The sequence below is a fragment of the Nannobrachium achirus genome (genome assembly GCF_963921795.1).
Source record: "Nannobrachium achirus genome assembly, chromosome: 20".
Taxonomy (NCBI): Eukaryota; Metazoa; Chordata; class Actinopteri; order Myctophiformes; family Myctophidae; genus Nannobrachium; species Nannobrachium achirus.
The window spans coordinates 1,764,499-1,791,166 of NC_137827.1; the positions used below are offsets into that span (position 1 = coordinate 1,764,499).

The 26,668-nt window shown below is 43.7% G+C and overlaps 1 protein-coding gene across 1 annotated transcript in view; it reads left to right on the forward strand.

Annotated features, from left to right (window-relative positions):
* The first annotated feature begins 701 nt into the window (after window positions 1-701).
* apoba (apolipoprotein Ba) overlaps window positions 702-26,668 on the forward strand; it is an 86,483-nt gene continuing 60,516 nt past the window's right edge. Inside the window, exons 1-6 of the mRNA XM_080751450.1 lie at window positions 702-928; window positions 2,966-3,007; window positions 8,152-8,264; window positions 17,296-17,441; window positions 18,487-18,646; window positions 25,303-25,455. Of these exons, the coding sequence (XP_080607576.1) occupies window positions 868-928; window positions 2,966-3,007; window positions 8,152-8,264; window positions 17,296-17,441; window positions 18,487-18,646; window positions 25,303-25,455 (675 nt within the window). The 5' untranslated portion in view covers window positions 702-867. The remainder of the gene's footprint in view (window positions 929-2,965; window positions 3,008-8,151; window positions 8,265-17,295; window positions 17,442-18,486; window positions 18,647-25,302; window positions 25,456-26,668) is intronic.

Consider the following 26,668-nt stretch of genomic DNA (forward strand, 5'->3'; position numbering starts at 1 on the left):
GCATGTTAGTAAACATGCCACAATTAACAATAATGCATTGCACCTGTGCAGAATATAATTATAATATCTTCTTGAAGTGTTACATTTTGCATTTGCATTTATTTTACTGTAATTTAACAACATAATAACCAGCACAGATAGACAAAGAGACATTCATGGATTTATCTTTGAAAGTAACTTTTATCTTCCCCCCCTGGACCCAGGGTATGGCAGCTGCATACCCCTGGACCCCCCTGGACCCAGGGAATGGCAGCTGCATACCCCTGGACCCCCCTGGACCCAGGGTATGGCAGCTGCATACCCCTGCCATACCCAATTGACGCCCCTGGCAGCAACATCCGTTTTTCACTAAATTGTCTGTAATCAGAAGGCATTCGTAGAATCATCATGAGGTCTTAATAATAACTAATAAATAACGATTAGTTTAACCAGGTTTAACTGTTTAATTCAGCTGTTAAAAACAATCAAACTGAGAGACAGAACAATAACATTGATTCTTCTGACTCTGTGGCCTGCAGTCACACTTAACAACAGAGTTGAGCAAGAGTTTGAACTTTGAACTACACACACACACACACACACACACACACACACACACACACACACACACACACACACACACACACACACACACACACACACACACACACACACACAGGACAGTAGTTATCAGTAGTGTATCATATTAAGGAGGGACTAAAGAGACACACAGAGAGACCTTATAAAGACCTTAACACAGCTGGTAGCTTCCATATGTCAGGTAGAAGTTAGAAGGAACACATCTTACTAGATATCATTATATAGATCTAATAACAGAGCTGTAGATCTTCCACACATCACCAGAGGAACAGAGTAGAAGGAACCATCATGAAGAGAGACACGTTTCTGTGTCTCTTGCTGCTCGTCGGGAGCAGCTTGGTCTGGGCTCGTAAGTTCTGCTTGATCCTCTCTGATTAATGACCTGAACATAGATCTGAACCACTTTAACCCTTATTTTATGCTTCAACTATTGAAAAACAGCAGATCTACAAGCTCACAGCGCGGCACTGAGTGCCGTGCTGCGAGCTCGTAGATCTGCTATTTTTGAAAAATCGTGAAAATTTGTTGTGCAAGTCTTTGAATGTTTTTCGACCCGATTTCTGAAGGTTTCTGAAGAAAACGATGTTTCGACAGTATGTCAGAGGTTCTCAACCTTTTTCATGTCAAAGACCCCCAAAAATGCCATTTATTTGACCATTGACCCCCATCTCAAAATATTTAATTCCAGTGACCCCACCAGAAGCAAATATTTGAATTACAAATTCTCACTTTTAAAAAGATATATTCAAAGACTTGCAAAAAAAATAAAAATAAAATCTAGATTTTTCAAATATAGCAGATCTACAAGCTCGCAGCACAGCACTCGGTGCCACGCTGTGAGCTTGTAGATCTGCTATTTCTCAATATTTAAAGCATTCAATAATTCTAAGCCTAAATGGGTTAACTAAACTTCAGCCCCACAATCCTTATTCATTTCTAGGGATGGAGTTTGTTAATTTGTATTGATAATGAGCACCTTATTGATCCTGCTTATTGATCCAGGCTTTTATCAGCCCACTGTTGAGCCTTTTATGTTGTGGAAAGACATTCTGAACATAACTGATATCTTTTTTTATTTATTTGTATTGGCCAGTTGTTGTTGTGACTGTGAGTTTGTGGCTGACCACCGTCTATGAAGATGATAATTGACAAAAGTAACAAATATCATTAAATATCATTTAAACAATCATTCATTAGTGTGCAATAAGTGTTAAATGGCTTAATATTATGAATAGTACTGTAATAATGTCTTGATGGCCTCTTGTCTTGATTGTTTAAACATGACATCATGGGCCGTTGTGCTCGATAACAAGCTTGATAAGCCCAAAGCTTATTGATACCGGGTAATCAATAAATCTGTTATCCGGGTTATCGAGCCACCTTTGTTTAGGGCTCCATCCCTATTCATTTCTGGGGATACACTGTAGGCCTGCAATCTGCCAAACATGCAAATCTACAAGCTCACGGTGCATCGTGTTAAGGCGCCTTCTGAGCTTTGTAGATGGCTTGTTTTCGCTATCGTACCTTTGTAAGATTTGAACTTTATTTTTTGGACAATATTACATGAAACCAAAATGGGGAGGCCAGTTGAACGTGCATGTTAAAGTCTCACATAGTGTTATGAATTAAATTAGAATTATTTATGTTAAAGGTGGATGTTCTTTCCTGGTGGTTCAATCCCAGAACAAATGAAAACATACAGTAAAATACTCAGTGTTGATGATGATTCTATTGTGTAAATGCACTAGAGAAGGACCTCCAGCTATAACATGTCCTTGTGTATTATTATTATTATTAGTTGTAGTAGTAGCAGGGCAGGAATGTCATGAAGGCCATGGCCGTCGTTGCCCCTCAGTTTGGCCTTGTGCCCCTCAAAGCAATGACATGACCTGAGACCACAGTGGCCTTAATGCCCCAGCAGCTTACTGTACAGCAACGCAAACTCCTCTGTCTCTGTCTTGTCAACATGAAGACACCAGTTTCTATTTCTTGTCATGTAGACACCAGTTTCTATTTCTTGTCATGTGGACACCAGTGTCTTTTGTTAAGGCCCATTTCATTTCATTGTAAATACAGGTTTGTGGTTTATTTCACAGCAGATAGTTTACAATACATATTGAATTTAAAATCATTCTCAACCCTTACAATTCAATTAATTCTTTCAATGGACTAAAATCGTGTTTTATTTGATGGCCTTCCTGTCCTGGCATTTGGCCTTTGTGTCCTCAAACAATGGACAACACCAAAGGGCAAGGCCAAGTGGCCACGCCCCTAAAATGAGGAAATTCCAGGCCTGAGTAATAGTAGTATTATCTCTGTTGTTGTTATAAATATAGGTTAACATACATGTGATTAAATAAATCTCTCTTTCTCTTTTTCATTTCAGAACAAGGCAGTGAGAATGAGGAGCCCGCATCAACATGTAAATGTAAGTTTATCACTCATAACGTTTCCTGAAAACCTGCATTTTAACCTCTTGAAACCCTAAACGTAGCTGATCTAACAAGCGTGCACAGATGTACATGCCCTGACTGGTTGTGAGCTTTATGTACATCAGCTAGTTTCACTGAGTGTTTAAAGGGGTTGACTGGGAAGTGTCTGATGGGACACTGAAGGTCCCCGGTTTGACGCCCCGGCCCTGAGCAAGACACTTAACCCTTTCCATTCAGACTGAGACTCCCTGCTAACAGTTAGCATGGGTTAAATTCAGAGGATTCTTTTCACAGAGTTAATATTCTACTTTCAAAAGAACTTGTGGTCATTTCATCATCTACTCAGGCTTTTGTGAACACCCTGGACAGATTTAAATTTGCTTGATTCAACATTTAGATATATTTTATATTCATTTTATCAGACACTGCCCATCCAGGGCCCAGTCCTATAGAAAATGAATATCAAATATCTAAATACTGAATCAAGCAAATGAATCCTGAGTAGACGATGCAATGACCAAACTCCATGACTTCATAATGTGTAATCCAATCATTCATCAGCATGCTTTTCAGGACCTGTGAACAATGGAGGTCTCATTTACACTGGCAGACAATCAGATCTGTGTCACATCCAGACTGGAATCTGATTGGTTTAAATCAGGGTTCCCCAATAGGCGGCCCGCGGGCCATTTACGGCCCACAGGGGGCTACTGTCAGACCCCCACCAACCCCAGTAATAATGGTGGTATAAGAGCAGCAACAACACTAGTACAGTATATCGTCGTTGTCAGGTGGAAACCTCGTATCTCCAAATTTGTATGTTCTTTCGCAAAGTAAAGCCCTGCTTCATCATTCAAGGCCGTCTCACAAAAGTAGTGAAAACAGCCGATCTACAAGCACACAACGCCTCGCGGTGCGAGGCGTTGTGTGCTTGTAGATCTGCTGTTTTCACTAGTTTAAATCGTTTTTTAAAATGATAAATGCAAAACGAACGGTTTTGGACATACAAGATTTCCACCCGACAACGACGATATCTGAACTGTCGCTGGAGTAGCGGGAACGCCACCGTCGCCCCCTGCATGCTGTGGCCCTCGGCTTGGTACCCTAGACATGATTCAATGCTTTGGCCCTCAGCTTGGTACCCTAGACATGATTCAATGCTGTGGCCCTCAGCTTGGTACCCTAGACATGATTCGGCCCTTGGGGAAAACTAATTGGGGAACCCTGGTTTAAATGGTCACATGGAACCAATCAGATTCCAATCTGGATGTGACACAGATCTGATTCAGTCTGGATTTGACTGCCAGGTGTAAACAGGGCCTTTATTATGATCAAAGTATCATCATAAAGTCTTTTGCTACGGACCCATCATGACATATTGATGACCCTGAGGTGATGTTTTAGCTGTTGTCTTGAAGTGTTAAAGGACAACTCCTCCCTAAAACACTTCTAGGCTCATTTTGCTATACTTATATTGATCCTAAATGACTGTCCATGGGGTCTGTTAGGCAGAAATTCCCCTGTTGTCCAGTTTCCCCAGCAGAACACAGCAGCTCTCATAGCTTAGAGTGGAGCCTATAAGCCTATCGCTTTTACACTATTTGTTGTGGTCAAAAGTGATTTAATTTTAAGCCATCACACTCTGCTAAACAGATGTTATGCTTTTATGTGTTTTGCCAAGTCCCGGAATAGATGCCCTGTGATTGGCCAGTGCAGTCACTTTGATTGGCACTTGTGCCGAATGCTCACCCCAAAACATTATTTATGAGATCGTGGTTGCTTGTAACACATTTATGAAAAAGAAAATCACTTTTGACCACAACAAATAGTGTAAAAGCGATAGGCTTATAGGCTCCACTCTATGCTATGAGAGCTGCTGGGTTCTGCTGGGGAAACTGGACAACAGGAGCATTTGTGCCTAATAGACCCCATGGACAGTCTTTATGGATCAATATAACTTGGACAATGAGCCTAGAAGGGATTTAGGGCGGAGTTGTCCATTAACTGAGGTCAGAGCAGAGCCTGTGGACTTGCAGATCAGCTGGTTATCTACGTATCTATCTATCTATAGTTTGTGCTCATCTTCAGCCCCAGATCAGGTCCAATAGGCTGGGGTCAGAGGTCAGCATGTGTGTTGGAGGTTACGTGTTGTTGGTTCAAACATGCACTTTGACCCAGGAAACCATACATTACATGCACACGCACACATACACACACACACACACACACACACACACACACACATACACACACACACACACACACACACACACACACATACACACACACACACACACACACATACATGCACACACGCACGCACACATACATGCACGCACGCACGCACACATACATGCACGCACGCACGCACACATACATGCACGCACACACACACACACACACACACACACACACACACACACACACACACACACACACACACACACACACATACACACACACACACACACACACACACACACACACACACACACACACACACACACATACACACACACACACACACACACACACACACACATACACACACACACACATACACACACACACACACATACACACACACACACATACACACACACACACACATACACACACACACACACACACACACACACACACACACACACACATACACACACACACACACACACACACACACACACATACACACACACACACACACACACACACACACACACATACACACACACACACATACACACACACACACACACACCTCCTCTCCTCATGTCCGCTGACACACATGACCCTCTGAGAGGAGATAAGTCACATGACCCTCTGAGAGGAGATAAGTCACATGACCCTCTGAGAGGAGATAAGTCACATGACCCTCTGAGAGGAGATAAGTCACATGACCCTCTGAGAGGAGATAAGTCACATGACCCTCTGAGAGGAGATAAGGAGAGGACTGCAGTTCATGCAAACACTGACTTCATACTGTATATTCTACTGTATATGTAATAGAATACATATGTAGGTAAGAGTACTGTATTCACAATATGTACATGACATATTGTGAATAAAACCTGGAGACTGACATTCAGTAATTAAAGGTCCTATGATGAAAATAAGAACATTACAATGTCATTATAAAGTCTTTGACGTGGTCGGACACATAATGTCCATGTATGGGCATATTGATGACCCCTGAGGTGATGTTTGGGCTGTTGTGTTGAGGTGTTAATTCACACATGAACTGCTTAACAACGGAGCGGTCATTTCATTCAGTGACCATGCACACACACACACGCATGTCTGACTGTCTATGTACGTGCGCATGTGCACGTGCGTGTGCCATGCGTGTGGGAGAGAATAACTATGCTATACCCATTGAACACACCACTGGTAGTTGAGTAAAAGTACTCAGTTACTCTCCCCACCCCTTGCTGTGTGCAGCTCTCTGCAGGGGGACTCTGGTACTCAAGTACTCAAGTACAGAGGCTGGAGTAAAAGTACTGAGTTACTTTATCTGCTGCTGGACTCTGTGGTGTTTATGATGCATTGTTCTCCTTGTGGATGATTGACAGCCACGTCCAAAGGTCACGACCAAAGGTCATGGCAGTCCTGATGATGTGGAAGACCGCTGGTGTGAAGTAACTAGAGTACATTTACTCTACAGTAACTAGAGTACATTTACTCTACAGTAACTAGAGTACATTTACTCCAGTACTGTGCTGCCCTACAGTAAGCCAAAGTGCAGTAACTACGTTGTTGGACACAGCAACTTATTTGTGTTTCCTAAAGGTCAAAGGTCAAATTAACCTTGGTGATTTTGGGGGATATCTGCGGATCTGAGTGAGCGAGTGGTAGGGGTGGGATGGATCATTTGATCTGAGTGAGCGAGTGGTGGGGGTGGGATGGATCATTTGATCTGAGTGAGCGAGTGGTGGGGGTGGGATGGATCATTTGATCTGAGTGAGCGAGTGGTAAGGGTGGGATGGATCATTTGATCTGAGTGAGCGAGTGGTGGGGGTGGGATGGATCATTTGATCTGAGTGAGCGAGTGGTGGGGGTGGGATGGATCATTTGATCTGAGTGAGCGAGTGGTGGGGGTGGGATGGATCATTTGATCTGAGTGAGCGAGTGGTGGGGGTGGGATGGATCATTTGATCTGAGTGAGCGAGTGGTGGGGGTGGGATGGATCATTTGATCTGAGTGAGCGAGTGGTAAGGGTGGGATGGATCATTTGATCTGAGTGAGCGAGTGGTGGGGGTGGGATGGATCATTTGATCTGAGTGAGCGAGTGGTAAGGGTGGGATGGATCATTTGATCTGAGTGAGCGAGTGGTGGGGGTGGGATGGATCATTTGATCTGAGTGAGCGAGTGGTGGGGGTGGGATGGATCATTTGATCTGAGTGAGCGAGTGGTGGGGGTGGGCTGGATCATTTCTGAGATGTAGATACTGTAGGGGCCTAGTGAGTAACCTGGCAGCAGCATTATGAACCAGCTGCAATTTGTCAATGGATGTTTTGTTGTGAGCTTGTAGATCTGCTATTTTTCAATAGCTAAAGCACAAAATAACGTGTAACAACGCGTTCCCAGTCTAAATGGGTTAAACCCCTCCCCCTATGAAGAACATTCATGGGGGGCCCGCAGTGAATCCTTGTACCCAGGGCCCAGGATGTGACAACCCTGATTCTGGGGGTTACAGAATGATACACTCTGTCAGAGGTGTCAATTGGGTATGGCAAAGTATGGCTGCTGCCAAATAAAATGTACTCCTTAAAATAAATTCATCATGCCTGTTGCTAAGGTATGGCAACATGACTGGTGTCTTGCACGCACGCCTTCTTGTGCGTGCAAGAGATTACAAAACACCTCCAACCTTCAAGCTCACAACGTGTTCCACTGTCTGCAATGCGTTGTTCTTGTGAGCTTGGAGGTCGAAGGCAATTCTCTTGAATGCAGCCTTCAGGTGTGGCATGGAAAGAGGACGTTTGCATTTCTTTCACCACAGTAAAAACTGCATTCATGGTCTGGAGAGGACACTTTTTACAGACGGATAAAAGGGCAGGGGCTCAAGCCCCCTTTGATCTCTACAGTATGTGTGCAGTGTGCACGTTTTAATATTTAATATTTGTTTTCATGGTCCCAGTGTCCTCCAGGTTCAAGGCCTTTAAGAAGTATTCCTACCTGTACACCACGGAGAGCAGGAACGGAGTGACGGGGACCTCCTCGCTCAGGAACGGACCCAAGATCACCTGTCAGGTACCTGACTTTGATTCATTGATTGATTGATTGATTGAATATATCTTGCCTTAAAGGAATAGTTCACCCCCAAAATGACATTTTTTTCTATTGATTAGTCATGCCATGGAGACTATGGAGTTCAATAATATTTTTGGGTTTTTGTCACATTCCTAAGACAAAAATTGGATTTGAGTAAATTTACCCCCATTGATTCCGGATAGGGACCCGTTTCGAAACGGGTCCCCATTCGTCCATTGTATTGGGAATGCGACAAAAAACTAAAGATATTATTGAACTCTAGTCTTCATGGTGTGACTAATCAATAGAGAAAATGTCATTTTGGGGGTGAACTATTCCTTTAAAGCTTATCAAGTGCGATCTGATATATAAATAACAAGGAGGGCTCTGCTGGTGCACCAGTTGACCATATATGGCCACGAGTGCACAAGGAGCAAGTTGGCACCTCCACAGAGTGCAGGCTAGTTTTTACTTGCGCAAGCAGAGCGCGCAAGTACCGCATTCGGCTGCGTATGTACGTGTGTACGTATGTACGTATGTACGTGTGTCCGTATGTACGTATGTACGTGTGTCCGTATGTCGGTGTCTGTCTGTGGACTCCTCATGAATGGATTTTACATGAACCTCCCCTTGTGGTCAGTTTTTAAAGAAACCAGTGACCCACATGTTCTTTTAAATGGATGGTGTCAGGGCATTACACATGTTGATGGCAGAGCTGTAGAATGAGAAATGTTAGTTAGATATTTTCGTGGTGCCAGATAGTGTTCTCTTCATCTGGTGTTGTAGCTGTTGGTGTCACTCACTGTGGAGAAGATAGTCAGGTACTGTAGAGCCATGTCATTGTCAACATACATTTTAATCACACCTCATCAAAAATTCAGACATATTTTGATTGTCAGGACATTGTTATAATGATCATTAGACTGCTGCAAATTTGCTGCAAATTAGGTGACTTAATTTAATTGACCATGTTTAAAACAATATTTGATTTGAATATATAAATCCTCTCTCTCACACTTCTGCCATGCAGTGTGCCAGTGATCACGCTCCTCTGTGCCAATGTTGGCACCGTGCCTAAGGTTGCCCAGCCCTGGTATAGATGGTACAGTATGTGCACCATGTCTAAGGTTGCCTACCCCTGGTATAGATGGTACAGTATGTGCACCATGTCTAAGGTTGCCTACCCCTGGTATAGATGGTACAGTATGTGCACCATGTCTAAGGTTGCCCAGCCCTGGTATAGATGGTACAGTATGTGCACCATGTCTAAGGTTGCCTACCCCTGGTATAGATGGTACAGTATGTGCACCATGTCTAAGGTTGCCTACCCCTGGTATAGATGGTACAGTATGTGCACCATGTCTAAGGTTGCCTACCCCTGGTATAGATGGTACAGTATGTGCACCATGTCTAAGGTTGCCTACCCCTGGTATAGATGGTACAGTATGTGCACCATGCCTAAGGTTGCCTACCCCTGGTATAGATGGTACAGTATGTGCACCATGCCTAAGGTTGCCTAGCCCTGGTATAGATGGTATGTGCATGCATAAAGTAAACAGCAAATCGAGTGGCAAAGTGAGTTTTACGTCGTTTAACGTCGTTTAATGCAATCAGATAGGACTTTTCTGTTTGGATGTTTGGGCTGTCAAGGCCAGCAAGTAGCCTCGTGTTTTGCCACTCAGTAGGAGTTCCCGCATAACTTCCTGGTATGATGATGATGTCACGCACATACCTTCTATAGATCTATCTATGCTCAATACCCATTATTACCAGCTTACCCTGTCTCCTGGGTGATGACATCACCAGGACACACTCTGGTCTGTCCTCGTTTCATCACTGTCTGAACAACACACTCTGGTCTGTCCTCGTTTCATCACTGTCTGAACAACACACTCTGGTCTGTCCTCGTTTCATCACTGTCTGAACAACACACTCTGGTCTGTCCTCGTTTCATCACTGTCTGAACAACACACTCTGGTCTGTCCTCGTTTCATCACTGTCTGAACAACACACTCTGGTCTGTCCTCGTTTCATCACTGTCTGAACAACACACTCTGGTCTGTCCTCGTTTCATCACTGTCTGAACAACACACTCTGGTCTGTCCTCGTTTCATCACTGTCTGAACAACACACTCTGGTCTGTCCTCGTTTCATCACTGTCTGAACAACACACTCTGGTCTGTCCTCGTTTCATCACTGTCTGAACAACACACTCTGGTCTGTCCTCGTTTCATCACTGTCTGAACAACACACTCTGGTCTGTCCTCGTTTCATCACCGTCTGAACAACACACTCTGGTCTGTCCTCGTTTCATCACCGTCTGAACAACACACTCTGGTCTGTCCTCGTTTCATCACTGTCTGAACAACACACTCTGGTCTGTCCTCGTTTCATCACTGTCTGAACAACACACTCTGGTCTGTCCCCGTTTCATCACTGTCTGAACAACACACTCTGGTCTGTCCTCGTTTCATCACTGTCTGAACAACACACTCTGGTCTGTCCCCGTTTCATCACTGTCTGAACAACACACTCTGGTCTGTCCTCGTTTCATCACTGTCTGAACAACACACTCTGGTCTGTCCTCGTTTCATCACTGTCTGAACAACACACTCTGGTCTGTCCCCGTTTCATCACTGTCTGAACAACACACTCTGGTCTGTCCTCGTTTCATCACTGTCTGAACAACACACTCTGGTCTGTCCCCGTTTCATCACTGTCTGAACAACACACTCTGGTCTGTCCTCGTTTCATCACTGTCTGAACAACACACTCTGGTCTGTCCCCGTTTCATCACTGTCTGAACAACACACTCTGGTCTGTCCTCGTTTCATCACTGTCTGAACAACACACTCTGGTCTGTCCTCGTTTCATCACTGTCTGAACAACACACTCTGGTCTGTCCTCGTTTCATCACTGTCTGAACAACACACTCTGGTCTGTCCCCGTTTCATCACTGTCTGAACAACACACTCTGGTCTGTCCTCGTTTCATCACTGTCTGAACAACACACTCTGGTCTGTCCCCGTTTCATCACTGTCTGAACAACACACTCTGGTCTGTCCTCGTTTCATCACTGTCTGAACAACACACTCTGGTCTGTCCTCGTTTCATCACCGTCTGAACAACACACTCTGGTCTGTCCTCGTTTCATCACTGTCTGAACAACACACTCTGGTCTGTCCCCGTTTCATCACTGTCTGAACAACACACTCTGGTCTGTCCTCGTTTCATCACTGTCTGAACAACACACTCTGGTCTGTCCCCGTTTCATCACTGTCTGAACAACACACTCTGGTCTGTCCTCGTTTCATCACTGTCTGAACAACACACTCTGGTCTGTCCTCGTTTCATCACTGTCTGAACAACACACTCTGGTCTGTCCTCGTTTCATCACTGTCTGAACAACACACTCTGGTCTGTCCCCGTTTCATCACTGTCTGAACAACACACTCTGGTCTGTCCTCGTTTCATCACTGTCTGAACAACACACTCTGGTCTGTCCCCGTTTCATCACTGTCTGAACAACACACTCTGGTCTGTCCTCGTTTCATCACTGTCTGAACAACACACTCTGGTCTGTCCCCGTTTCATCACTGTCTGAACAACACACTCTGGTCTGTCCTCGTTTCATCACTGTCTGAACAACACACTCTGGTCTGTCCCCGTTTCATCACTGTCTGAACAACACACTCTGGTCTGTCCTCGTTTCATCACTGTCTGAACAACACACTCTGGTCTGTCCTCGTTTCATCACTGTCTGAACAACACACTCTGGTCTGTCCTCGTTTCATCACTGTCTGAACAACACACTCTGGTCTGTCCTCGTTTCATCACTGTCTGAACAACACACTCTGGTCTGTCCTCGTTTCATCACTGTCTGAACAACACACTCTGGTCTGTCCTCGTTTCATCACTGTCTGAACAACACACTCTGGTCTGTCCTCGTTTCATCACTGTCTGAACAACACACTCTGTGTCTGTCCCCGTTTCATCACTGTCTGAACAACACACTCTGGTCTGTCCTCGTTTCATCACTGTCTGAACAACACACTCTGGTCTGTCCCCGTTTCATCACTGTCTGAACAACACACTCTGGTCTGTCCTCGTTTCATCACTGTCTGAACAACACACTCTGGTCTGTCCTCGTTTCATCACTGTCTGAACAACACACTCTGGTCTGTCCCCGTTTCATCACTGTCTGAACAACACACTCTGGTCTGTCCTCGTTTCATCACTGTCTGAACAACACACTCTGGTCTGTCCTCGTTTCATCACTGTCTGAACAACACACTCTGGTCTGTCCTCGTTTCATCACTGTCTGAACAACACACTCTGGTCTGTCCTCGTTTCATCACTGTCTGAACAACACACTCTGGTCTGTCCTCGTTTCATCACTGTCTGAACAACACACTCTGGTCTGTCCTCGTTTCATCACTGTCTGAACAACACACTCTGGTCTGTCCTCGTTTCATCACCGTCTGAACAACACACTCTGGTCTGTCCTCGTTTCATCACTGTCTGAACAACACACTCTGGTCTGTCCTCGTTTCATCACTGTCTGAACAACACACTCTGGTCTGTCCTCGTTTCATCACTGTCTGAACAACACACTCTGGTCTGTCCTCGTTTCATCACCGTCTGAACAACACACTCTGGTCTGTCCTCGTTTCATCACTGTCTGAACAACACACTCTGGTCTGTCCTCGTTTCATCACTGTCTGAACAACACACTCTGGTCTGTCCTCGTTTCATCACTGTCTGAACAACACACTCTGGTCTGTCCTCGTTTCATCACTGTCTGAACAACACACTCTGGTCTGTCCTCGTTTCATCACTGTCTGAACAACACACTCTGGTCTGTCCTCGTTTCATCACTGTCTGAACAACACACTCTGGTCTGTCCTCGTTTCATCACTGTCTGAACAACACACTCTGGTCTGTCCCCGTTTCATCACTGTCTGAACAACACACTCTGGTCTGTCCTCGTTTCATCACTGTCTGAACAACACACTCTGGTCTGTCCTCGTTTCATCACTGTCTGAACAACACACTCTGGTCTGTCCTCGTTTCATCACTGTCTGAACAACACACTCTGGTCTGTCCTCGTTTCATCACTGTCTGAACAACACACTCTGGTCTGTCCTCGTTTCATCACTGTCTGAACAACACACTCTGGTCTGTCCTCGTTTCATCACTGTCTGAACAACACACTCTGGTCTGTCCTCGTTTCATCACTGTCTGAACAACACACTCTGGTCTGTCCTCGTTTCATCACTGTCTGAACAACACACTCTGGTCTGTCCTCGTTTCATCACTGTCTGAACAACACACTCTGGTCTGTCCTCGTTTCATCACTGTCTGAACAACACACTCTGGTCTGTCCTCGTTTCATCACTGTCTGAACAACACACTCTGGTCTGTCCTCGTTTCATCACTGTCTGAACAACACACTCTGGTCTGTCCTCGTTTCATCACTGTCTGAACAACACACTCTGGTCTGTCCTCGTTTCATCACTGTCTGAACAACACACTTTCCCTCCTCTGTCGCTGTGTGTGAGCACTGGTTCTCAACCTGAGGGTCGGGACCCTCAGGGGCGGTCCCCACATTATTATGGGGGGTCCACAGATGATTAACTAAATGTGCAACATTGTTTTCTCACTCAACAGTAAACTTGGTTTGTTTACTGTTTACACTAGAGGGTATTTACACATTTCTAAAGTGACAATGTAAGGGCTTTTTAATGCAAACATTGACCAAATTGTCAAATATATAGAGGCAGAAATTGTGACAATAGCATAGATAGATCTACATGCTCACAACGCCTTGCGTCGCGAGGCGTTGTGAGCATGTAGATCTATCTATGCTATTTTCACAATAGAACCATGTTATGTAATGCCTCAACTCTGTGCTCATCAGGGTGGGGGGGGGGGGTCCCCAGTTAAAATATGATTATTTTGGGGGTCGCGGCCTGAAAAGGTTGAGAACCACAGCTCAGTCCACATCTAACAAAGGCTAACCTTTCAGTTTTACCTGGATTGCCCCCAATATTATGGGACTTCCCACACCCACACTTACTGATAGGAACAATAAAGCCATCATCATAATGTTTAGCACTCACACTGGCAAATTACACTGATCATCCCTTAGTTAGTTTACTTTATTGACACCATTGTAGAAAACATCAGTCCAAACAATAATGGAAAACCCATTAATAACATATTTAAAAGGTACAATACATTAAAATATACAACACACAACATAAATCCCTTGACTCGTACAACAGGAGCTTTCTGTTGCTCCAACAGTGGCAGGCAGGCAGCGTGCGTCAAGTTCCTCTGTTAGTGTTGGTGCCCACAAAGAGTGAGCTCATCTTGACGACTTTGAAATGGGGAAAAGTTTGTTTTAGTTCTGCAGGAGTTTTGTTCCTTCAGCCATTGCTGCACAAAACAACCTGCCTCGCTGAGACTTCCTATTGGTGGTGTTATGTAGACAGACAGACAGACAGACAGACTGACAGACAGATTGACAGACAGACAGACAGACAGACAGACAGACAGACAGACAGACAGACAGACAGACAGACAGACAGACAGATTGGCAGACAGACAGACAGACAGACAGACAGACAGACAGACAGACAGACAGACAGACAGACAGACAGACAGATTGGCAGACAGACAGACAGACAGACAGACAGACAGACAGACAGACAAGCTAAACAACAACAGCACCAGGTTACCGTGTCCTCACAGTATCCTCTGGCCCAAAACAAACACAGAATCCATTATCCATTACTATCAGTGTAATGTAATGTAATGTGAGAGAAGAGTTGTTCACAGTGTAATCCAGTGCAATAACCATAAACCTACAGCTGTCATTAGAAAGCAGAGTCTGTTCTCTGTTTTATGGACGTGTGTTTTTCTGCAGTGGTCGAAAGTAACTAGGTACATTTACTGAAGTACTGTACTTAAAGGACAACTTTAGTTTTTTACAACAAGGGTTCATATTTTAGATTGTAATTAAAGAATATAAAAGATGAGTGTTAAAATGATTTAATTTACTTCTTTCTATTGTTTTAGAGATTCTTATTTCAGTGGTTGGGGGCATGCGTACGCATGGGGGCATGCGTACAAGTGGCTAAATATGTCATTTTACACAGAATAAGCCCATTCCCAAGATACAACACAACCTTTCATGGTTGGATATGGCTTATTGGGTCTAAAAATATATATCTAACCACTTGTACGCATGCCCCCATGCGTACGCATGCCCCACATTTTAGCACGGTAAATGCGATAAAACAATAGAAAGAAGCAAATGAGAACATTTTAACACTGACTTTTTTTCTCTAATTACAATCTAAAATATGAATCCTTGTTGTAAAAAAACAAAGTTGTCCTTTAAATACAGTTTTGAGTTTTTTCTTTTTTTTACTTTACTAGTGGTTTACTTTCAATTTTAAGTACTTTTACTTCTACTCCACTACATCTCGGAGAAAAACTTTAACCTAGTAAACCAGTAAACAGGACGTTCTGGAGATTTTCCCTCAGACGCCTGCAGGGGCGCTGGAACTCCCAAATCCCAAGGGGAGCTGAGCTTGGAGGAGTTCATGCGTGCGGCCTTTGGCCGCACGCCGAAAAATGCACGTTTTTTATCCGGTTTTGGGTTATTTTTTTTATGGTTTCGGGTGCTTATTCCCCGCACAACGGTGTAACAAGGAGCTATATAGTTACTAGTTATTTTAGCACACAGTGCAACACACAGCACGCATGCACACACACAGTCACTCACGCACACACTACAAAATCGGGTATTATTTTTGTAACAGTTTTCTACTGTTTTTTTATTCCCCATATACAACGGTGTTAGTTTGCAACAATGAGATGGTGTGCCATTAAAGCAGGATTTAAATTTGACTTCCCTTCTGACCGGAAGTGGCAAGGTGACCATGTGATTAGGTCACCATGTGATAATCAAATACCTTTTTTCAACATATTTTATTCCCCAAAGTCAAATACATTATTGTTTTAATATAGCTCTGTGTGTATATATAGGCTTATAAAAAAAGAAAAATAAAAAAAAAAGAAAAACGTTTTTTTTTTTTTTTTTTTTTTTTTCTCCCCACCACCAGGCTCCCTCAGCACCCCACTTCCAGCGCCCCTGGACGCCTGCGTCCATTAGGAGACCATGTGTAGGATGTGTGTACCATGTGACCTCTAGTGTGTACCATGTGACCTCTGGTGTCTCCACCAGGATGGCCTGTCCATAGATATATAAAGCTAGATACCTCATCCACCGCTGCAGTTCATTGGATCGACGTGCTGCCAGTCAAAGTGACTTCTGGCCAATCACAGTGCGTCTTTTCCGGGACGTATCAATTCAATTCCACAGAGCTTTATTGACATGTTTTCATCCAGTTCCTGATGTTGTGTAGCTCAGCTGTTCTTAGAGGCTGCATACTTAACACATCCGGTGCCCTAGATGGCGCCAGACCCATTCCCTCTAAGTGCCCAGATTCAACACCATTGTAATGTATAGGGCTCCCTTGCGTGCATGCATGCGTGATGTCATCACATGGTCACATGACCGTAGACAGGATGTTGTTGTCAATCACCCTGTATGGGCTAGTATAGCCAAAAGCTACTGCTAGCCGATCATAATTTGGTCATTTTGCCAGCCATGCCTAGAGTTTTACCCATAAAAACATACATCAGAGATAAAGAGCTTTAAAGTTTGAGAAATGCATTGGATTAAATGGAGAAAATCGGAGGCACGATGCTCTCAACGTCTAATGGAAACAACCCGCGGTCATCGGCCAAGTTCAGTTTGATGAGTTAAAGACCCGCCTCCACCTGCCTATGATTGGCCTACTAACTTCCGTTTCTGTGACGCATGTGGAAGTGGGAAATGATCGGAAACAACGCAGAGTCCCGCGATGCATGCTGTATGCCCCAGAGCCTTTCTATGTCTACGATAGGCCTTCCTATATTAAAGATCTGTGTTGTTATGTCCCCTCTCATCCTCCAGGTGGAGCTAGAGGTGCCCCAGACGTGCAGCTTCGTCCTCCACACCAGAGACTGTGTCCTCAGTGAGGTGTCCTCCATGGACGACACAGGACTTCCTGTCTACAGCCCAGCGGCAAACACTGAGGCTTTCAGAGCTGCTATGGACAAGTTAGTACTTATTAAACCATGGACAAGTTAGTACTTATTAAACCATGGACAAGTTAGTACTTATTAAACCATGGACAAGTTAGTACTTATTACACCATAGACAAGTTAGTACTTATTAAACCATGGACAAGTTAGTACTTATTAAACCATGGACAAGTTAGTACTTATTAAACCATGGACAAGTTAGTACTTATTAAACCATGGACAAGTTAGTACTTATTAAACCATGGACAAGTTAGTACTTATTAAACCATGGACAAGTTAGTACTTATTAAATCATGGACAAGTTAGTACTTATTAAACCATGGACAAGTTAGTACTTATTAAACCATGGACAAGTACTTATTAAACCATGGACAAGTTAGTACTTATTAAACCATGGACAAGTACTTATTAAACCATGAACACGTTAGTACTTATTAAACCATGGACAAGTTAGTACTTATTAAACCATGGATAAGTACTTATTAAACCATGAACACGTTAGTACTTATTAAACCATGGACAAGTTAGTACTTATTAAACCATGGACAAGTACTTATTAAACCATGAACACGTTAGTACTTATTAAACCATGGACAAGTTAGTACTTATTAAACCATGGATAAGTTCATTCCTGGCCGGTCCAGGCCGGCCATTAGGAGAAAAATTAAAAATGAAATGTCGTTCCATTTTCGGGGCTGGGCGGCCAACAAAGTAAATCGTCACTATCGGGCAGAAACCTCTTATCTCCAAGTTTCAAATTTGTAATTGTTCGCACCGCGAGGCGTTGTGTGCTTGTAGATCGTCTGTTTTCCCTAGTTTAAATCATTTTTAAAATGAGAAATACAAAACAAACAAAATATAACTCATGTAATTGGCCCACTGGCTTGTCACTTTGTCACAAATCTTTGAGTAGCAGCAGCGCTATAGAGAGAGATCTCTCTCTCTATAGCGCGCAATGAGGGCCTCTACAACTCTTTTTCCCAGGCTGAATCAGGGGCCCAGCACGTCCCTGACTGTTACACACATTTTACATTTTGAAACACGTTTCTTTTGTCTCCAGGAACCCTCTGAAGTTCACAGCAGAGCAGGTGACCGACCTTCTCACTGACTTCTATCTGTTCCCCGAACCCGACGAGACGGTCAACATCCTGAACATCAAGAGAGGAGTGGTCTCTGCTCTGGTGGTCCCTGTGATGGAACAGGGGGACCTCAGCCCCATGGTGAGTCTCTATCTGACCAGGGGGTCCTCAGCCTCATGGTGAGTGGTCTCTATGGACCAGGGGGTCCTCAGCCTCATGGTGAGTCTCTATCTGACCAGGGGGTCCTCAGCCCCATGGTGAGTCTCTATCTGACCAGGGGGTCCTCAGCCCCATGGTGAGTCTCTATGGACCAGGGGGTCCTCAGCCTCATGGTGAGTCTCTATCTGACCAGGGGGTCCTCAGCCTCATGGTGAGTCTCTATCTGACCAGGGGGTCCTCAGCCCCATGGTGAGTCTCTATCTGACCAGGGGGTCCTCAGCCTCATGGTGAGTCTCTATCTGAACAGGGGGTCCTCAGCCTCATGGTGAGTCTCTATCTGAACAGGGGGTCCTCAGCCCCATGGTGAGTCTCTATCTGACCAGGGGGTCCTCAGCTCCATGGTGAGTCTCTATCTGACCAGGGGGTCCTCAGCCTCATGGTGAGTCTCTATCTGACCAGGGGGTCCTCAGCCTCATGGTGAGTCTCTATCTGACCAGGGGGTCCTCAGCCTCATGGTGAGTCTCTATCTGACCAGGGGGTCCTCAGCCCCATGGTGAGTCTCTATCTGACCAGGGGGTCCTCAGCCTCATGGTGAGTCTCTATCTGACCAGGGGGTCCTCAGCCCCATGGTGAGTCTCTATCTGACCAGGGGGTCCTCAGCCCCATGGTGAGTCTCTATCTGACCAGGGGGTCCTCAGCCCCATGGTGAGTCTCTATCTGACCAGGGGGTCCTCAGCTCCATGGTGAGTCTCTATCTGACCAGGGGGTCCTCAGCCCCATGGTGAGTCTCTATCTGACCAGGGGGTCCTCAGCCTCATGGTGAGTCTCTATCTGACCAGGGGGTCCTCAGCTCCATGGTGAGTCTCTATCTGACCAGGGGGTCCTCAGCCCCATGGTGAGTCTCTATCTGACCAGGGGGTCCTCAGCTCCATGGTGAGTCTCTATCTGACCAGGGGGTCCTCAGCCCCATGGTGAGTCTCTATCTGACCAGGGGGTCCTCAGCCTCATGGTGAGTCTCTATCTGACCAGGGGGTCCTCAGCCCCATGGTGAGTCTCTATCTGACCAGGGGGTCCTCAGCTCCATGGTGAGTCTCTATCTGACCAGGGGGTCCTCAGCCCCATGGTGAGTCTCTATGGACCAGGGGGTCCTCAGCCCCATGGTGAGTCTCTATGGACCAGGGGGTCCTCAGCCCCATGGTGAGTCTCTATCTGACCAGGGGGTCCTCAGCCCCATGGTGAGTGGTCTCTATGGACCAGGGGGTCCTCAGCCTCATGGTGAGTCTCTATCTGACCAGGGGGTCCTCAGCCTCATGGTGAGTCTCTATCTGACCAGGGGGTCCTCAGCCCCATGGTGAGTCTCTATCTGACCAGGGGGTCCTCAGCCTCATGGTGAGTCTCTATCTGACCAGGGGGTCCTCAGCCTCATGGTGAGTCTCTATCTGACCAGGGGGTCCTCAGCCTCATGGTGAGTCTCTATCTGACCAGGGGGTCCTCAGCCTCATGGTGAGTGGTCTCTATCTTCTCTAGAGCAGTGGTTCTCAACCTTTTCAGGCCTCGACCCCCCAAAGCACTAAGAGTTGAGGCATTACATTTTGTATAACACAGTTCTATTGAGGCGTTGTGAGCTTGTAGATCGGCTATTTTCACAATTTCTGCCTCTAATATTTGACAATTTGGTCAATGTTTAATTTGTCATTTTAGAGGTATTAAAAAGTCCTTAAATTGTCATTTAGAAATGAGCAGATACCCTCTATACACTTAAACTTTATGTTGGTTTGTTTACTGTTAAGTGAGAAAACGTTGCACATTAAGTTAATCATCTGGGGACCCCCAAACTAATGTGTCGAAAATAGCAAATCTACACGCATTCTGAGCTTAGGGTAGGCTGCGAAGAGATTTGGAGCTTTATTTTCATCCATGCCTTACCACTTATCCCTAAACCTCTTTGTTTTTATAACTATTTTGAAAATATTGTTTAAATACTTCAAATAGCCAATCTACATCAAAACAGTGTGAGCTTTTCGATCAGCTATTCAAAATATTTAAAATGTTTTTCAAAACAGTAAAAGAAAAGGCAAGAGAGTTTAGGGGTAAGTAAAGCATGGACGAAATGGGGCACTTTGTGTTGCATGAAAAATAACACACCAAGTACAGTGCAAATATTATCAAAGTATTGTGCTGCACCCTGGTCTTGTGTCACGGATGACACCTATAGGGTGTCACAGATGACACCTATAGGGTGTCACAGCACCCACTTTGAGAAACCCTGATACACTGCATTGACAGATTGAGGAACATTCACTTGATCAGGGGTTCCCCAACTTTTTTGTCTCAGGGCACCCCATAAATATTGTTTTAATCCGAGACACCCCTACATTATAATTTTCACTCCCAGCACCTTATATTTATAGCATATCGTTGTTGTCGGGTGGAAACCTTGTACAGTATGTCCAAAACCGTTTGTTTTGTATTTATCATCTATAAAATGTACTAAACTAGTGAAAACAGCAGATCTACAAGCACACAACGCCTCACATCGCGAGTGCTTGTAGATCTGCTGTTTTCACTAGTTATGTGCGACAGAGGTCTCTGCCTGACAGTAATGATATTTTAGTGATTACGTTGCGAGGAAAACATTGAGATAATAGCCATTTTGGTTAGAACTGACTGAAAATAACTTTGTACTTCAAGTTTAAAATGATACTATATATTTCTTCAAGTGTCCAAATAAATTCCAAATATTATCAAATGATCTCGTGGCACTCTGGACTGCCGTCGCAGCACCCAAGGGTGCCTCATCAACCACTTTGAAAACCCCTGTGCTAGACTAATGTCACAGACAAATGGTCTTCACAAAACTCAACTACTGTGGCGAGAGGTGACATTTCATTGGGAGCTGGTCACACGAACATCTCTGCATGAAAATCTAAAAATGTCTACATCATTAAAACTAAAGAAACTAAATCACAGATCTACAAGCTCTTTCACAAAGACGACCATTTCAACATCCTCAGCTATTATTGACATGGAGGGGTTAAAGTGGTTGACAGCGTCAGATAGCACTTATCGTTTCTTCGAAGCCCAGTGATTGGGTAACAGTTTACACAATGTTATAGTTGTCATGTAGGTCATGTAATGTGTAATCTGATTACATGTAGGTCATGTAATCTGTCTTATCGTCAGTGACACAGTTACCTCACACAGCTCTCATAACCGCAGTCAAGCTGTACGAAACAGCGGCGGAATGGAACTAAGTACATTTACTCAAGTACTGTACTTAAAGGGGAAGACCACCCATTTTCAATATTGAACTATGTCATTAATATACCTTAGAGGAGTTGTGTGGAAATAAAAAAAAAGTTCCCCCTCTTCTGTGTTGCCTAGAACTGGCGGATTGATTTGGGGGTTTGTATTGTAAAGTACAATGTGTGATGTCATCAAGTTGTAATTTGCAATACAAACCCCAAAATCAATCCTCCAGTTCTAGGCAACACAGAAGAGGGGGAACTTTTTTTTTTTTTCCCACACAACTCCTCTAAGGTATATTAATGACATAGTTCAATATTGAAAATGGGTGGTCTTCCCCTTTAAAGAAGTAGTTCACCCCCAAACTAACTTTTTTGCTGTTGATTACGCCATGGAGACTTGAGTTCAATTATATATTTTTGTATTTATCACATTCCTAAGATAAAATCACACCCGTGTGAACTGAGCGGTGGTCGGTGTGTGTGTGTGTGTGTGTGTGTGTGTGTGTGTGTGTGTGTGTGTGTGTGTGTGTGTGTGTGTGTGTGTGTGTGTGTGTGTGTGTGTGTCTGGCCTGAACAACAGCGCCCCTCCCTTAACATGTGTGGTCAGAAAAGGTACTGCAGGCTCTGCAGGCTACATACAGACACGGACACACGCACACACGCACACACACACACACACACGCATACACACACGGCCACGTATAGGAGACGGTGTAACCACCGCTCAAAAATGTGATGAGTAAATTTAGCCCTGTTGATTCCTGATGGGGACCCAAATATTTGGGTCCCCATCAGGAATCAATGGGAGTACATTTATTGTAATCAAATTATTGTCTTAGGAATGCGACAAAAAACTAAACATATTACTGAACTCAAGTCTCCATGGAGTGAGTAATCAATAGAAAAAAAGTCAGTTTGGGGGTGAACTACTCCTTTAAAGGGATATTTCACTTTCATTTTGGTCATTTTATTGTCTAATCAGGCTTTTGTGAACACCCTGGAGAGATTTTAATTTGCTTGATTCAATATTTAGATATTAAGATATTCCTTTTATCAGACATTCCCCCTCCTAAACCCACTGTAACTTCAAACTGCATCTTAATCATGATAGATTCATTAAAAACATTTTTTTTTCTTCCGGTGACTCCTGAGTCTTGACGCCCTCCTAATACTTTTTTCGATTACTTTTTTTCATTTATTTTTAATATATTTGTTATTGTATTACATTTTTTCCATTTCTCCCCCCCCCCCCCCCAAAAAAAAACTATTACAAATAAATGAAAAACGTGCACATATTAGGAGGGTGTCAGGAGTCACCAGCAAAAACAACGAAAGTTGTTGATGAATTTATCATGAAGTTACACCCCCGGGTTTGTATAGGAGGCGTATCTGATCAAATAAATATCAAATCTCCCCAGGGTGGTCAAAAAAGCCTGATTAGACCATAACTTGACCAAAGGTTTTTTTAGGTACTTTTACTGAAGTGTTTCTAATTGTCTATATTTAATTTAGGTTCTATAGGCTACCGCTAATTATTAGACATCTTTAGTTACTAGTTACTTTGCAGATAGTACAGTACATTATAGAAAATACATTGACCACTTTAGGTTATTTGAAAATAGCGGATCTACGAGCTTGTAGATCTGCTATTTTCAAACATTTTAATACTTTTACTTTTGATACTTTACTCAAGTCAATTTAGAATTCTGGACTTCTGCCTGTAACAGGGTATTTCTATAGGCTATTGCAGTAACATACCAGATTACTTTGTCCTCCACTGGTAATAAGAGTGGCCACAGTTACCTGACACAGCTGTCATAACTGAATATTATCTTATCTTTATGACAGCGGGTTGGTCAAGCTGCTGTAAAACACTCCATCCTCATCTGCACTTTTATATTTAACTGATGCTCTTTATGCAGAGTCATTAAGATGGTGTTCAACAGTATTAATGTCAATGACTAGGAATGAGTGTCAATGCCTCAAATGATTACATAGACGGGAGATGTCTGGCCAGGGGTTTTCAAAGTGGGTGACGGGGCACCCTGGGGTGCCGCGAGATAACTTGATAATATTTGGAATTCAAAAAATAAAAATAAAAAAAAGAGTATCATTTTAAACTTGAAGTACAAAGTTATTTTCAGTCAGTTCTAACCTAAATGGCTGTTATCTCAACGTTTTCCTCACAACATAATCACTAAAATATGCCATCAATATAAGGTGCTAGGAGTGAAAATGATCAATATCGTCACTGTCAGGCAAAAACCTTGTATCTCCGAGGTTCAAATGTGTATGGTTTTTGGTAAAATAAAAGCCCTACTTCATCATACAAAAGTGTCACACAAGTAGTGAAAACATTTTCACTATTTTAAATTGTTTTTAAAATAATAACACAAAAATAGAAGGTTTTGGACATACAAGGTTTCCACCCGACAACGACAATTTAATGTAGGGGTGCCTCAGATGAAAACATAAATATTCATGGGGTACCCTGAGACGAAAAGGTTTGTGAACCCCTGGTCTATAGGCACAGGGAGCCTAGCCTAATGTGTCAGACCATCAAGTATACAGCTGGCCTATATACAACACAGAGATACCATCAACATACAGCAGGCCTATACAACACAGAGATACCATCAACATACAGCAGGCCTATACAACACAGAGATACCATCAACATACAGCAGGCCTATACGACACAGAGATAAGTTGAATTCAGGAATTATGTTGCAGTTATTAAGACCAGGATGAAAGGAGAGGAGGGTCAAAGTGTCGGCTATGCAAGGCTAAGACCTTTGCTCAATTCCTACCACTCACTGTGAACGTGTGTGTGTGTGTGTGTGTGTGTGTGTGTGTGTGTGTGTGTGTGTGTGTGTGCGCGTGCGTGCGTGCGTGCGTGCGTGCGTGCGTGCGTGCGTGCGTGCGTGCGTGCGTGCGTGCGTGCGTGCGTGCGTGCGTGCGTGGCAGAATGACTCACTCCCTCAGCCTGATGGCCTCATAGAGTATAGTATCTCCCTTAGGGATATCCCTTTGGATCAATGGTTAAGATATTGGACTTTCACATGGGTTCGAATCCCAGGCGTTACGAGTGCGTGCATGCGTGTGGTTACCACATTAGTTCAACTGTGATTCTATCATTTTGATTGAATCAAGAAGAGAGAGAGAGAGAGAGAGAGAGAGAGAGAGAGAGAGAGAGAGAGACAATTGAACAACTTACCAAATGTTTTGTTTGGTCACTTTTAATTGCAATGTTCAGTGGTTTTTAACTATCATATATGTGTGTGTGTGTGTGTGTGTGTGTGTGTGTGTGTGTGTGTGTGTGTGTGTGTGTGTGTGTGTGTGTGTGTGTGCGCGTGCGTGTGCGTGTGCGTGTGTGTGTGTGTGTCTCAGAGCACGGTGCACGGTGTGTGTCCGGCGGAGCACCTGGTGGTCACCAGGAAGGACATCGCTACAGACGTGTCGGTGTCTCTGGACATGACCCACTGTGACCAGTTCACCAGCAGAGCCCTGCCCTCCAGCCCTCTGGCCCTGCTGCAGCATCTGGTAAACATCTGGACTTACCTTTAATAACATCTGGACTTACCTTTAATAACATCTGGACTTACCTTTAATAACATCTGGTAAACATCTGGACTTACCTTTAATAACATCTGGACTTACCTTTAATAACATCTGGACTTACCTTTAATAACAGCTGGTAAACATCTGGACTTACCTTTAATAACATCTGGACTTACCTTTAATAACATCTGGTAAACATCTGGACTTACCTTTAATAACATCTGGACTTACCTTTAATAACATCTGGACTTACCTTTAATAACATCTGGTAGGAAATAAGGCTGGGCGATAATAGGAAAACCTTCGATATTGGATAACATTGTTGAATACCTCAATATGGATATTACTCAAGATATTAGTAAAAACTATTGCATGTTTTTCTGCTTTAGGTCCACTGTCTGCCTAACCCAGATAATGAAAAGCATATCCATGCATGCACACTGCACAGTACACATAGAATAAAGACATTAAATGCCTTATTTCCATTTTCCAACAATGTTTTTTATTGAAATAACCACACCTGGTTACTTTTTGTTGCATGTGCTACGTGCATGCATAGTGTGTCTGTTAATTAATTTGACACATACACCAATACCTCATTTCAAGCAGTCTTCGTTGGTATGTATACCTCACATGTATGTATACCTATACGGTATGTATACCTCACATGTATGTATACCTATACGGTATGTATACCTCACATGTATGTATACCTATACGGTATGTATACCTCACATGTATGTATACCTATACGGTATGTATACCTCACATGTATGTATACCTATACGGTATGTATACCTCACATGTATGTATACCTATACGGTATGTATACCTCACATGTATGTATACCTATACGGTATGTATACCTCACATGTATGTATACCTATACGGTATGTATACCTCACATGTATGTATACCTATACGGTATGTATACCTCACATGTATGTATACCTATACGGTATGTATACCTCACATGTATGTATACCTATACGGTATGTATACCTCACATGTATGTATACCTATACGGTATGTATACCTCACATGTATGTATACCTATACGGTATGTATACCTCACATGTATGTATACCTATACGGTATGTATACCTCACATGTATGTATACCTATACGGTATGTATACCTCACATGTATGTATACCTATACGGTATGTATACCTCACATGTATGTATACCTATAC